The sequence below is a fragment of the Kryptolebias marmoratus genome, linkage group LG4, assembly GCF_001649575.2.
Source record: "Kryptolebias marmoratus isolate JLee-2015 linkage group LG4, ASM164957v2, whole genome shotgun sequence".
NCBI lineage: Eukaryota > Metazoa > Chordata > Actinopteri > Cyprinodontiformes > Rivulidae > Kryptolebias > Kryptolebias marmoratus.
Genome location: NC_051433.1, coordinates 2174527 through 2190385, shown reverse-complemented (window position 1 = coordinate 2190385; position 15859 = coordinate 2174527). Strand labels below are relative to the sequence as shown.

The 15859-nt window shown below is 36.4% G+C and overlaps 1 protein-coding gene across 4 annotated transcripts in view; it reads right to left on the bottom strand.

Annotated features, from left to right (window-relative positions):
• The window catches only part of grip2b (glutamate receptor interacting protein 2b), a 191931-nt gene that overhangs the window by 75830 nt on the left and 100242 nt on the right, over nt 1–15859 (bottom strand). The window contains exon 1 of one of the 4 annotated variants that reach the window (XM_017429262.3): nt 10837–10952. The exons of the other annotated variants lie outside the window; for them this stretch is intronic. Coding sequence (XP_017284751.1) covers nt 10837–10891 — 55 coding nt within the window. The 5' untranslated portion in view covers nt 10892–10952. Of the gene's footprint in view, nt 1–10836; nt 10953–15859 lie in introns of those variants that run through there. 4 annotated transcript variants of the gene reach the window in all.

The following is a 15859-nucleotide window of genomic DNA, read 5'->3' as shown; positions in this document are numbered from 1 at the left end:
TTTAATGATCGTTTGACATTTCTTTCAGCATCATTTTATTTGTAATAAAACAACTAATGCTGTTTTATTACACATGTGTATCATACTAATGTTCATTATTATTTATTTACAAAAACAAACAATGCCTTGTCCCTTGGCCATGTTGCACATGAGGGAGCAACTGAAACAGAGCTTTTACTGTTAGTTTGTTGTTTCGTAGCCACCTTAAGGCACATTTAGACCAAAAGCAGGTGTTTTTTTTCTATACCCAGGAGCTTTGCTCGTGGAGTTATACTTTTTTTAAGCTCTAACCATCTATTTTCCAAAATAGAAGATTAGGCAAATGAGTCAGTCATAGTGAGGAGTGTCTGCCTTTCCAAAGCTTCCTGACTGAATGAATGGGTGTGACTGAACGTTTTGTTTCCAAACAGCACCGATTTTTCCTTTGGGACAAATTAAAGCAGATTATAGGAGCTGTGCTGCAGATTAAACACAATGCGAAAAGGGATAAAAAAAAGGCTGAAATAAAATCCCAGCAACACTCAACTAATCTGACATTGTTACCTTCATCCCAGGGCTGTTTTTCCCCTGAAACTTTCCGGAGCCCCTAGTTGTTGAAGTAGAGATGGAGGCAGCTGAGAAGGCAATTAAATATAAATTTATAAACTAGGAGCACGCTCATACGTGTTAGCACTGGAGTGTCCATTTTAAATCCAACACATCCAGCAGCTTATTCACTTTCTCCTGATTTAAGCTCAGTGTTGATGTGTCCTGGGGGGGCAGGGCGACGGCAGAGCACTGGAGCGTCAGTCGTCTTCAGTCTGTTGTCTGATGCCTCCTCGGCATTAAGTAGTTCTCTTTGGAGCTTCAGGGCCCCTCTGAGGGACGGCAGGATTTACTTAATGAATGACAGTTTTAGGAACTGCACGATTCCTGATTAATGATGTCATTCTCATCATGGAAAGTTGTGTATATTTATTTTTGCCCACTGCCCCAGGGAATGTGTCAGACATGTAAACACACCCTCTTTTCATGCTCTCTTAAAGTGAATGGTAAAAAAAAAATGCTGGTAAATTTATGTGTTTTTAAAAAAAACAAAATCGTAGTTTCTGTTTCTGACACTTCACCTGTCTTCCTCTCCATCTTTTTGGAATTTATTAAGATGATACCATTTCTAACTTCTGCAAAAAAACCTCAAAAATAGTACAAATATGTTTCAGTTTGTGTTGAGAAGCAAACTTTTAGAAAAAGCAAAGAAACTTTTAGGCGGCAGGCAACTTTTTGTTCAACAGGTGAATAGAAACAGAGAAAAACACAACTTTTAAACTCAAATATCAAAATTGTTCAATTTTTAACAGTTTGGAATATAAAACTAATAACTCAACTGAAACATGCAAACCCTACAATGCTGGAATGACGAGTTTTAAAGAAAGTGGCAGCATCTTTATTTTACATGTATATAGGTATAATTACAATAAGGTGATTTATTTCAAATTATTTTAAGCTTTTCTGTTGCTGAAAGATCTTTTTTTATATCTCAGCTCATGAACACCTCAGTGGTAAAGAAAACTCCAGATCTTATAAAAGTGTCAAGAAATGTGCTGCAGGAGGTTACATTATACAATAAAAATAGCAGCTAAAGTTTTAAAAATGTGGTGTTTATTTGTTCAGCAACCAGCAGCTTTTATACAGAACATGTAATCTGCACGTCTGTGCATGTTTGGGAATTAAAGTCAAGTTTAGTTTACAGGATTGAATGAATATTCCAAAGTGATTTGTTTTTTTATGAACATTTTCATATAATCTGTATTTTCTTCTTTTCTGTTTGCATATTTTTTTCTAAGCCCTTTTTTATTAAAAATAATAAAATATAACATTTACAAATTTTTTACTATGAAGGTTATAAAAATTGTTCATCTTGTTGATTTTTTCTGCTTTTGTTTTTAGTTTTCTGTTAATTCGCTCCTTTCCACGTCTGGGTTGTTGTTTTAGTCCTCTCTGTTTACAGTTTTACATCAAGACATCATCATGTTAAGAAATCTTTAAGACTTTGGGCTCATTTCCGTTTTATAAATCAGGTATTTATCACATCCGTTGACTGCCTGCCTCCTTTTAGGACCTGAACAATCCTGAAGCCCTGGCAGTTTGAAGGCAATCAGTTTTCTGGCACTTCTTGCCTCTCCGGCTAAATTGACACTTGTGCAGCTGTTCCTGGGATTGAATAATCACCAAAGAATGATTAAAACTGTATAATCAGCCCACGTTATGAACTTCCACAGGAAAAAACTCCTCTCTGTGGGTTTATCTCAATAAAACTACCTGAGTTCCTCCGACTGATCTGATTCGTTTAACTTGAACTGAAGTGACCATTAAAGTGAACCACATTCAGCTGATAAAGTGGGTCATTAAAATAATCAAGGACTTCTCTGCAGTGTTGTGCATTTTCTTTTTGTTCATTTTTTCTATAAAGGCTTCCAACTGTTGATCTTCCTCCTGGAAACATTTAAAATCCAACACAGGAGTGTTGATTCTGATCTAACTGCTCATGTGAAAACCTTTAAACTGAGTTTAAATGCAGGTCAAATCAAATATTTAAAGCAAATTGGCTTTAATATCTTAATTACTGCACTTCCACTCCTCTTTCATCTATTATGAATGCCTCCTACTCTGTTCTGTGATATTTCTGTCAAGCACTAATTTGGATATCCGATTTATAAAAATGTCCTGTTTGATTTTTTACAGAGTTCTCAGGGCTTTGATGCTAAAGCTGCTGTTTTCTCCTGGGAATTATAATAAAAATAACATCAGGAGCAACCTTTAATACCACAACTTATATAATAAAAACACTCCTAAAGAAAATGATGCTATCTGTTCCCAGATGCTTCACTCGTTTGTGTTTAATCCGCTTTTATTTTGGTCAGTTTAACTCATAAAGTCTCCTAAAATAACCAATATTCTATAAAAAAATAAATAAATTAGCTCCTACATATGCATATATATATAGCTATTATTGCATGCAGGCCAGCAAAGATTTTTCTTATTTCGAAAGCTAAAAAAAAAGTTTTAAAAATCAACAGATCCAGCAGAAGCGTCACGATCCTTCTTCCTCGCTGCATCATCTTCCTGTAAAAGTGTAATTCTATAATTTAGTTAAAGATGTACTTAAATTTAATCCTCTTTAAGCATCAAAAATACTGCTCTGCGAAAGATTTTATGTTCTAATTTTCCATTAGGGAGGTGAATAAAAGGATCCCTGCAGGGATGAGAGAGCTGTCATTATTAATGCAGTAAAAATAACCTGTTAGATAAAAAAACGAGGGAAAGAAAAAGAAATATAATCTTTAAAAATGGTTTTGTTTGTTATTTTTCTGTCTTTTGTGAACTCACTTAAAGTGACTTTGTAAGAAAAGAGAACTACAAATTGCAAGTTTCTTAGCAACAGCAGGATTGAAATAGATTTTTCTTTGTAATTTATCAGAAAAAAAAAAGTTCTCAGCTAATAACCACACAACACTTGTGACCTTTTCATTTCATAAAACCTCAAAATGACTGATTAGGGCACATCTGCAATTAATCTGCCAACATTCTCCGAAGCAGACAGAGAAAAGAGACACTGATTTCCTTTTAAAGAAAGACAATTTGACCTTTTGTCTGTTCGAGTAAATGGACTTTTTTCTAAGTCAAATGTACTCATTGAAAACTATGAAATCAAACTTAAAAAGGTTATCCTGAACTTTATCAAATAATAAAGCTTGAAAAGGTTTACTCCAGTAGTTTCTTTATATATTGATGTGCAAGTCTGAAATGTGGGTACGCACTCAACGTAAACAATACATCAAAATCCTCAGTTCTCCATCCCAAACAGCTCTTCATGGATGCCACCATTACTGACTGATTTTCCTTACTTTTATTGTTTCTGTAGGTAAACAAACACATGTGGTAGTTGGCATAAATGTTGCTTACAAACTTTAATTTAAAAACATGTTAACTATCAATTACCGTATGAATTGTTTTGACTGGTCTTTGTGACTTTGCAGCGAGTAGCTTCAAGGTCAGCCGAAAATAGCAAATATATAATTTCTTTTGACAGCTTAGTCCTAATTTTGACAATTATTTGACATAATACCATTCAAAAAAAGATGAGCTGAGGGATTTCTGCTCATCCAGAGCAGGATATAAGTGAATAATGACTTCAGTGATGGCACATAAAGGCCAGAAATCATCAGAAAAGATTTAAGTTTACATGAAGTGAGGCAGCAGAGCTGTTACAGTTTGTTGTATCACGGACCTGCAAACTCAAATGACTGAACAATAATCCACAAAGGAGGCTTTCAAGCCCTGTCACTCTGACTGATGAAGTCTGCTGAGAGGAAACGCGACAGTCACGAGTCTGAGGAGCTGAAACAAAAAAGGAACTCTTACTAACCCAATAAACAGACGATTCAGACTCATCATATTGGTTTTTGCCCCACAGCACAATAAATAAGACTGAATCCTTCTCTTCGGCAAAACAATCGTGAACAAAACCTCACGTCAGCATGAGGAACAGGATGTGAGTCAGAAAAACTACATTCAGATTTGGCAACAGTGAATATTTGTAATTAAATGTCTTGTTTTAGAATAGATCATGTTTGTTAAGTGGTAATAAAGCAGATAAAGTTTATTGTCTTAATCCTAAATCATACTCCCCATTTTTAGGAAAGCAAATAAAGAGCCTTTTTCAAGAACAACAATCTCAACATTAATAAGAACCGAGGAGATTATTGTGATAAAAGACTTAATAAAAAATGTATCAGATAAAGAAAAGGTCAGAGTAAGTAACTGATAAATCTTTTATTATGATTGATAAGCTCCTAATATTCCAGGCAACAAGAAACTTCTTCACGGTTAATATTTTTACCCTAAAGTGTTAGCAATTAATCTATATTTTTATTTTATAATTTTGTTCAGATCTTGTCTCAGCGTGTTTGGCACTAAAAACAGCAGCGATGTAGCATTTACATCCCCGGTGTCAACATCCTCCGGGTTTCCCGCCTCAGGATCTGCAGTCTGCACGCCGTGTTGGTATTTATGGAACCAGATTTAATGGAAATAACAGTTAAAAAAAACTACATATTTGACTTCTGAGGGGGAACAAAGAACAGCAGAGCAGATGTTCTTTTAAATAAAAATGTGAAAAAAGAGTTCTTGACATTATTGCTCTGTGGGCTTCATTGATCAAAGAACAAAGTGATGAAACTGGGAGGATTGATCGGTTCAGAATGTTGGAAGTTTAAGCTAATAAAACTAATAGTTTTAGGTAATTAAGCTGAATTTCAGCAATGAAGCAGAGACAAAGGTTAATTTCCTGCTTCATCTGAAACATCTTCAAATCCACATCAGTCATGATCTTCAGACTGATTGATTTTAGAAGAATGTCAAAAAGGTCGCCCTTCTCACAAGTTTGTTTAATTTCCTTCTGGTCACATTATTTTAACTTTTCCAAACAAGGCTGATGAAATTATTGACAGTTAGTTGTGATTAAAGATCACAGCTAACTTCTTGTCCCAATGCCTCCGATTGTTTCTCTGCATCTCCCTGTGCAGTATCCTGATAACTTCTTCACTTTGATGTTAAACCAGGGGAAATAAATGCAGCTGTGGTTGTTTTTATAATCAATGTTTCAGCAGAGAACAAAGTGATGCCAAAGCATGAGTCATATTTTGTGATGATGAAATGTTACATATCCAGTGAGATCATGATCTGTTCCACCTCCTACAGGCTCCAAATCTGAACCTTAAGGAGATTCAGCATTCGACTTTTTTCTGACATGTAAAAACTCCTCAACAAACAAACAAATTGTTCTGCAGTGTTGTAAGTGAGCATAAATATGGAAGCCATGTTAGCCCGTTTTCTTTCACTGGCAGCAGAAAAGTTGTTGCCAAACATGAAAGTAAAACTCATATGAAACTACAGAAATTGTATTTTCTGCTAAAATGCAGCATGAATCCTGAGAGCTGGAAGATTTTCTTGAAATGTGTTAAAAAATGAACTGTTCATTGATGTATTCAAATTGAAACAACCAGAACAGATGGTAAAATTAACAAAAATGCAGCTAAAAACTAAAATCAGTTCAACTTTAATCAAAAGCTAAAATTTGCAAAAACTCTGCTAAAAAACAAAAATAGCTAAACAAAAACTAACAACTAAATATATTAAAACAGTAGCCAAAAGCCAAAATAAGCCAACCACATCTGAAGGCTAACAGTAGCTAAAATGTAAAGATATCAAAAATAGCTAAAAGCTAAATGCATCAAAACTGTTGCTAAAGGCTAAAATTAGCAAAACAGAAGCAGAAGAAGACAAAGACAGAGAGAGCACGCTGAAGACGATTTCAGAAAACACTTTTTTCAAGGAATTAAAGAGATCTTAATGTGCATGTATGGGAAAATAGTTGTTCATCAATTTTAATTATTAAAAAAAAGTATAAAAGTTAGAAAATCAAAAAGTCATGGCACATGATTCCTGGTCATGTGAAAGTAGTTTGATTGCAAAAACTGTACTGAGGAAACTATAATCAGTATTCACACAACTAGACTTTTCTGCCTCCCTATTAAAAATGAGCATAACTGAATGAGAAGTTTGATGAATGTCTATGAGTTTAGCAACATGTGCGTTTAGATCCCTAACCTGTCCACCTTTAATGTAAATCACCCAGAAACACCTCTGCTCTGTGATCTCTGCACCCACTGAAAAACAACCTACACTCAGGAGTTTTCCAGAATTAATGATGCATTTTAAAATTCTTCTTCCTCTTCCTTTGTAGTTGTTCTTCCTCGATTGAAGGCCGAGTTTGTTTTGGAGAACCCGGAGAACTGAACTCTGATCAGACAGACGGGTCCTGACTCATCACACGCTGCTAAATACTGACAAGGTCGCCTTATAAACACACACCCACACATAAAGATTTAAGTGATAGTTTGAGGTTTTTGAGGTGAGACTGTGTTTAGTATGAGCAGTCAATATCTTACCTGCAGTAGACGTCAGTCATAGGGATCACAGTTTGGAGAATCCAGAAGAATACCAACTTTTAGCATTCCTTATTGCTCATTTTAAAACTTTTAACTCAGGCTTAAGTTGTTTTTTTTAACAAGTACAAATCATATGAATATAGCTAAAATTATATATATATAAATGTATATATATATATATATATATACAAATGTTCTTGATCTTGACCTGGAAAGAAAACTAACAAAAACCTGAGAGGAAGTGTAAATATATTTGTCGGTTTAGACAGGTATGTTGTACTTGGAGTCACTGTTAGCTTGAGCCCAACATGAAAAAATTCTCCTTTATTCTCCAAACTACAATCACTCTGACTGCTGTCTTCTGCAGGTAAGATACTGACTGTTTGTAAATGCTCCAAACATAAAAAAAAACAAAACACTAATTATCTATCGATATCTTTTAAAAAAATCTAACTTCTAGTTAAAACACACAAAAAAGACAATGCAACCGCTCACCTCACCTCAAACACACACACCTTAAAGATATACACACACACCTCAGACACACACCTTGAATGGTGCACCGAGGCCTCATTTATAATGAAAGCCAGCAAACACACACACACACACACAGATAAGGAGAGGATGGAAGTTTAGTGGTCCCAGCAGCTTCCAGAGATTTGGAGATCAGTCCTCAAAACACACACTAGGAAACACACAAAGAAAACTGGCCCCGAGCTTCAGCAGAAAACAACTATACATCTCACACTGCGTCTCAAACCCCAGAAAAAACTGTAAACATTCAGTCCCAAGCATGACAAACCAACTCTCCTCACACTGCTTCCTGGTGGACTGATGACACACACTCAGATTAAAAGATGATTAAAATCTTCAACAACCTGAGAAAAAAGTCTCAGACGTGAACATTTACCATCTTATTTTGGCTCTCCTACTACAACAGGTTTACATCCTGTAATATTAAAAAAGAATTTTCTGCAGCGCCTCCTAAGAAAGCTCCTGTCTCAGCTCAGGAATGTCACTCACTGTCAAACAGTCAAAAAATGCCTCCAGTAGTTTTTTTTATAGGAAGTTTTCACTGATCACTTTATAAATCAAAGCCTGAGCATTAATTCAGATCAGCTTCAACATTTAATCACTTGTTTATTTGTGACAACTCCAACATTTCCTGAAAACGTCATTAAAATCTGTTCATTAGTTTTGGAGTTTAGCGTTCTCACCTTGGTGAAGGTGATTAAGAATAAAGGAGTTTTAGTTGTTTTTGGTCAAACATTGATAAAACATTATACACAATATTATAAAATGATGACTTGTGATCTGTTAGAGCTGTCAGCTACCACCACACCAAACTTTAGCTTGATATCTGTGTAGGACAAAGCCGATTAGCTGTGGAAGCCATCTTAAATTTAGTTGAGTCCAAAAGTTAATCAGTTGTAGATGTCAACCCAGTGATTACTTCCTAAAGGTTTCATTAAATTCTGTTCTCTGGTTTATAACGATAAAAACAAACATGTGACACGAACACGGGCAAAAACCTCATCAAATAGTGTGTTTTTGTTTGATGAAACTGCTCATAAAGTATTTAACAAGGTTGCTTCTTTGTTCACAACATGTCTTTTGTTATTGATTTATAAAACCCCAAATACATGTATCCTATTAAAATATTACTAATGTTAAGTCACTATCATAGCTGGTAACTAGAAAAGTAAAATCTACAGAGGTGCCTTTGCTCAAATACTGAAAAGTTCCATTTTATTCAAAAAGTCAAGCATTGAACCAATTGTTGCAGCTGCAGAAAACTGTGGAACAAAATAATCTTCTCTTTTTTCATAAATGGTAATGTGGCATTTCCTTCCTAAAACAAATAAAGGAGTCACTAAAGCTCCCCTCCTTTGTGTGTTGTAAATAAAGCCAGCTCTTTTTATGGCTGCCACTTGGATTCTTTTGGCCTTAAAACAAAAACAGGACTGCTCGACTACATCCAATCTTTTATGAGTTGTCCCAAACTAGCCACCAGGTGTGAATTATGCAAATATGCTTCATGGTGCTGACAAGTGAGAAAAATAAAACTTGTACTTTAAGAGGATTTTGAGGCAGTTCAAGCGTGGCATGCTCTGCAGGACAGAGCCACTCTTTTTGCCACTCTATAGACTTTATACTGTTCAAATACAAAGTGCTGAAGAAGAGAAACCCTAAAAATATACAGTGTCATTAAATACAAACCAGAAGCTATAGTTTATAACATATTTTATGTTGTAAAATCATGAAACAGATGAGAAGATGGCTGAGCAGAGGGAGAATCAGATACACTCACAGAAAGGTGAACTTGTCACAAATCTGTCAATCTAACCTGCAGGAAATATGACTGTTTGTCTGTAAACTTTTAGAAACTGGATTTATTTGGTTGAGTTTCTCTGTCAAAACAACATCTGGTCTCAGAGTTGTAGGCTGTTTGTTTGACAAGTGTAACATAATTTAATTAAAGGCCCAGCAGTCCACAAAGGAATGCATGTCGCCCGCTGCCTTTCACGACAAAGTTTTAGATTAAGATCATGGCATCATAGCCAATTTGGTTAAATCTTAAAATAATATTGTGTGATATTTCACATTATCCTGCACGATTTATTCAGTTATTCTTGCGTTAAAGTTTTGTTCAGAACAATAAAGCCACGATTGGTTAAGTTTCCCAACTAAACTGAGTGCTGAGATGTTTCTCTTCTCCACCTCCTCCTCCATGCACTCTTGTCAGAAATATGTTGTTTGAAGACATTTTTCCTGCAGGTTTTAACTTGTAAAACTATCCCATGCTGTAACAGTGAGGGCATCATCTTAGATGTTAACCACATGTTTGTTCTTAACATTATAAAGCTGCTTGTTGCTGATTACATGGATCCGGTTCATTTCTTGTCAAAAAGTTTTTAGTAAGTTTTTAGTTTGAAACCAAAGCTATCCACCCCTCTTCCAAAAACAAACAAACAAACAGGAAACACTTAAAGACAAGTGGCAAATATATTGTCAATCATCAGCTGTTGGACTGACGACCTCTGATAGATGAACTAACCCAACATTGTTCATGCTGCCATCATGCAACTTTACCAGCTCTTATTAAAACAAAAGTAGCTTTTGTTTAAGGTAAAATAAAAACTAAAAACAAAGGAGTCATCCATAGTTCCTTCTTGAAACAAATCAAACAGAAAAGCTGCTTGTGGTCAGATCAGGAAGACATTTCTAACAACAAAAAGCAACCTGTTGAGAAGCCAATGGTACAAATCAGTGGGAAAGTAAAAGCAATTTGTGTCCCAGTACACAGCTGAGACACGGTTACTTTCTCAGGTTAGGAAAAGCGACTTGTTGAGAGGACAATGACGTCCTTTCAGTCCAGTGAAAGCACTTAAAGTAGATTTTTTTATTATTATCATTCCTGTCGACATTCACCCTTCGTCACAAAGACTGTCAGAGTAAAGTACGAGAGGGGGAGCAGATTGGAGAAAGTCAGAAACTCAAGATCAGCAGGGAAGTTTCTTTTCTCTTCCTCACAACACATCCACACAAATACACACAAAAACAGTGCCGGGATGCAAATTTACTGACACACACAAAAACATGACTGCACACAGAAATTTAAAACTGCTGCAAATCAAAGAAACAGGACACTTTTTCCACACAAAGCCTCATATTCTGAGATTTAAAAATGCTATTAAAATGTACAAGAATGCATTAAAGAAAAACAAGCGCAAAGAAGCATCTAAGCCACACACACACACACACACACACACACACACATGCACACACAGAGCAGTTGACAGAAACAGTTGACAGCAGTCTACTCTCTGACAAACACACACTGTACCCTTGATCCGGCGTCTGATGACCCCTAACCGGCACTTAAGCGAAACCGAGAACATCCTCTCCCTTTTTTTGGCTCTTTATCTTCTTCCTCCTTCTCCTCCTCCTCCTTTTCTTCCCCTTCAGTCTGACATAGTGTGAGCTGAGCGAAGGATGGAGAGAGAGGCAGAGAGTGAAAGAGCGCGGTATTGGAGCTCCGGCCGGTCACATGGCAAAGAGAGGAAGGAGAGACGGAGAAAGCGAGTCCTTCTCTCTAACAGGGGAGCCCCCTCCCCACCTCCCTCCATCTTTCTTTCTGTTGTTCTTCATCCTCTCTGTGTGGGAAGGAGTCAAACTTACAGCAGCTGCCTCCTTCCTTTCTCTCACCGTCTTTTACTCTAACATCACTTCCATTTTTCTTCATTTGTAATACTTACATTTACTTATCCTTCATTCTTTTTAAATCCTCCTCCCTGAAAACAAATCTGCATTATAGAAACCTTTAAAAATATATTTTATTCTTGATACATTTTCTGTTACAATAAAAGGAGATTATCCGTCCTGTACCTCCACTATCCATGAGCAAACATGACAGAAAGTAATCACTGGATGTGCATACATCTACAACTGATTAAGTTTTACTCAACCTCATTTAAAACAGCCGTCACGACTGAGCAATCTTTAAAAAAACACCAAAATGGCTGTAATTCAGTCAACTGTATAGATACTGAGCTAAGATATGATGTGGTAGTAGCTGAGAGTCACTCTCAACACAGTTCATGATCATATTTAATGTCATTTAAAAGGTGATCGTAGTTTAAAACCTTGGTATAAAAGTCTGCAGGCCTTCAATTAGTTGTGGAGTTTTTAGTATGTGTTAAATATTATGAAACAGTGGAGTCTAAACTAAAAAAAGTATTTTCCAAACCCTCAGGAGGTCATATAAAAGTTTAAAGACTGACTGGAAGAAAAAAGCAGGTAAAGAAAATGGACGGCCAGATGGAGACACGTACGTCTCTTTAAACCAACATTAACATAAATAAATGTTCAGTTCAGACAACCAGAAGAATAAAAGAGGATATATATTTAGTGCAATCACAACTGAAACCCTTCTATACGTTGGTAAAAGTTTGCTAATTGGACTGAACTTGTTTTTGTTTTGGACACAAACTGACACAATCTTAACGCTTGACTAATTGCTCTGCTTGCTTCTCGTCTCTCTTGTTAATTCTCTCATTCATCACAGCTGCGCACACGTTTAACTTTAAAGAGTCCATCTAAAACTGCAGAAAGGTTTTCAGTTATGCCTTACTTTAAGAGTGAAGTCATTTAAAATGACAGGTGAGCAAAAAACATCCTGGTGGCAGGAAAATCACCAACTCAAGGCTTGAGAAGAAACGACTGATGTCACAGTGGCTAAATAAATATTTTATCTGAAGTTTGTAGTTATTTGTATTTCTGTTCTGTTTGCAGGATGCCAAAGAGGGGCGGCTGAAACAAATGAGGCATTGATGAAGTCAGACACAGTTTGATAAACAGGAGCTGAGGTTAAAAAGCAGCTTGAAGAAAAGGCAAACAGCAGTCTGAAGATTTGTTTTTTTTTTTTGTTTTAATGAGTGGAAAAGAATCAGCTGATTGATCAGTTGAGGTAGGCTGGCAGAGAAACCGATGTGTTGAGAAAAGGCAAAGCTTTAGTATTTATTCTGTCTGAACTAAAGCAAATGCTAAATGCCAACAAGAAAACATGTAACAGGGCTGTTTATCGTAGGCTGAAAAGTAAAGAAAGAAGGAAAAAGTGTCATAAGGATAATAAAGGTCTGAACTCTTGGATGATTCCTCAGTTTTTGTTTCAGAAACACCTCAGTGGTTTTCTAACAGTTCTTCTGCGTTTGCAAATGAAACCTCTGCATGTTGTGATGTGTCAGTCTGTTGGATTAGTGTCTGTTGAACTGAGCAGCCTCAGTATTAATGGAATATCATCACTTAGTAACACAGACATTTGGGTGAGAAAACAGTGACAAACTAAACAGTGCAAAAAGTTTAATATTGGCTAATGTAGAGTTCTTTCACAGCGATAAGAAAAAGTTGGTTCATAAGTGTGAAAATCGATAAATAACTGGTCCTTGTTTGGTTAGCCATTAGCCTAGCCTGGTTGAACCTTCTCCAAACTCTGTTCTGTGACTGACATCAGGGCTGAGAAGTTACTGACCAATGGCTGTGTCATTTTATGAATTAATTACTGTGCCCTCTGATTGGCTGTGAGACTAAAAGGAACAAGCTCCGCCCACTGGAGAGGAGCGAGGCTGAAGGCTGGAGGTTTGATGAGTGCTGCGTGCTCCCTCCTGCTCCCTCCTTCTACTGCAGACTCCAGCTTTGTACCATCTTATTTTTATTAGGAAAATGTTCCCAATTATTACTGCTGGTGGTCCTGTTAAGTTTGGGGATCATGGGTTTAGGGGAAATGGCCCCAATCTGACGGTCAACTGCTTGTTCAAGGCTTTCTCTTTCTTTTGTTTGTTCTGGCCAGAGCTCTCTAAATATTATTTGTAATAAAAGTATTGCAATAGAGTGGATTTCATGTTATGTCTTTTAATCACTCTGTGAAAAAATACTAATAACTATTTGACAAAACACCACTTTAAAAATGACTAGATTATCCCCTTAACATTGAGACAAACATTGTGTTTGGTTGAAAACAAAAAAGTGCACAAACACTTTGTTTGCATTTAAACCTGTCATTTATTTCATTTTCTCTCAGCCTGATGGCCTCATGGTTATCTTAGTAGTTTTAGGCAGAGAAATATTTAAAGAACAATATATGTTAGAAATAAACTCCAGGGTAGAGTAGGAAAGGCCTCTGTTTAACCTGTCCTGCACCAATTCAATGCTCCAAATCTCCTGATCCACTGCTGGCTCTTTCTCAAAATCTTCCCTAGACTCCAGAAAGGTCTCTCTTCTTCTTACTGTCATGGTAACAGAGTCAGGAGGATGGAGTGGAGTTTTTTTTTTTTTTTTTTTTTTTTAGAAAAAAATGACAGAGAGATCAAAGCTGCAAATGCTTGGGCTTTGCAGAGGAAGAGAAGAATAGAGAGATAAGGAGGAGAAGGAACAAGATGGGGTATTGAAATGAAGAGTGGAGGTGAAAAACTGGAGGAAAAGGGGGGGAAGGGGAACGAAGAGCAGTGATGTGGAAAGTAAAAGACATACTTTAAGTGTACATCTGAGAAAAAGTGTGAGGTAAGAACAACAAGTAGGATGAGAGAGGGGTGATGAGAAAATGCACAAAATCAGACGAGGGTAAAAGTCAAAGAAAGGATAAAACAGTTTATGCTGAAGCAGATGGAGATTACAGCCCACAGCCCAGGGGAGGATAAAATGAGGACAGGTGAGAGGTGGAAAAAGAAAACAGCATGACAGGTAACAAATAATAGGTGAGCAGGGAGGAGGACAAATACTGTCCAGGACTTCAGCAAACCAGCTGACAAACACATCCTCGCTGTCTTGGGGAAGCCTCCGAACTGAAAACTGGAGTCAGCTGAGAGTGGTACCGAGTCGACCTCCACCCACACGGCCACGCTCTATTTTAGGTACAGTATTTCCTTTGTCATACATGGTTAGAATTTATTCTGATGTTACCTGTAAGGTGGCAATTAAAACACAACTCCACATTATTCAGTATTCAATCTCTTATTGGAGCCTTTTCAGGGTTTTAGTTTCCAGGTTCTGCTCATTAGTTTGGAAACTAGCATCACTGCTGTAATTGCATGGCCTAATTGATAGCCTGTCTGAGCTGCAAGCTTCACCTCTACAGTCAAAAGGTTTCTCAATAAATGATTTTGTCCTCAGAGTTTGTCTGCATCTAATTAACAAAACCCAACACATATAGAACAAACGGAGCGAACTCCTCCACAATAAGAGCGTCACGCAGCACCCCGAAGGAGATACAAGAGTTTCTATTTATTATTAATTGAAAATAAAACTAGATTTATGATTGTCTCTCCACCCTAACCCTTCTCTTTCCTCTCTATGTCACATTTATTGAAAACAATATGCTTTTTTTTAAATGAGCAAATCTGCACATAAATATATCAGCTCGTAAAAATGTGAGGAAAAAACAAGAAATCTGGGATTTAGGTCTGAAAAGCAACTTTGTGTTTTTATTTGTCAGACAAGCCAAATGATTTCAGTTGTTTTTGCATCTTCAGAACACACCCACACATCTGCCTACATAACAACAGCTCACAAAATATGGAGAAGATAGAAGGAAAGAAACAGGCATAAACTGGAGAGGAGAGAATTCACAAACTGCAAGCAAATAGATCATTTTTATTGCTTATTTTATTTATTTATTTGTTTTTACATGAACTAAAATAAGTGGTTAAGCTTAGAAAATACTTTAAAAGTAGTTGGAGCAGCTTCTAACTATAGAAATCAACGAGGAAAGCTTCCAGTAAACATGTCAGAAAGACCTACAGTAGAAACTCACTGTTTTAAAGGAAAAGGTCAAATTTTGTTATTAAAATTTTAATTAGAATTTGCAGGAATTTGGAGTAAAATTAGAATTTTGCTGATATAAGAAAACAGTACAGAAGATAAAGGAAAATGTTTAAGTAAAACACAAGAATGCAACCACATCATTTTCTGGTTTCTTCTTAAAGTCTCCTGTGTGTTTATGTTCTGCAGAGTTATTAATCACAGCGCTGCCGTATAGGAAGAATGCCCCATTACTATAAACCTGAAGCGCAGATGTGCAAAGCAATATTTAACCAACACCAAGCCTTAATTATTTAGTTCATATTGAAAACAGCCAGAAAGATTCCAATCAGACATGTTGCTGGTGTAGATTCTCAGTCATCCAGGCCATGGTAAATTAAAAAAAAAAAAAGTTAAAAAACAAAAACAAACTGGACTTCTATTCTGTAGCTGAAGACGTTTCGCTTCTCATCCGAGGAGCTTTCTCAATTCAGAAATAGAGAGTGTGGAGTTGAGCTTTTAAAGCTGAGATGTGATGTAAGCTGGATTGCTTGCAAATTGTTCTCACTCTCCTA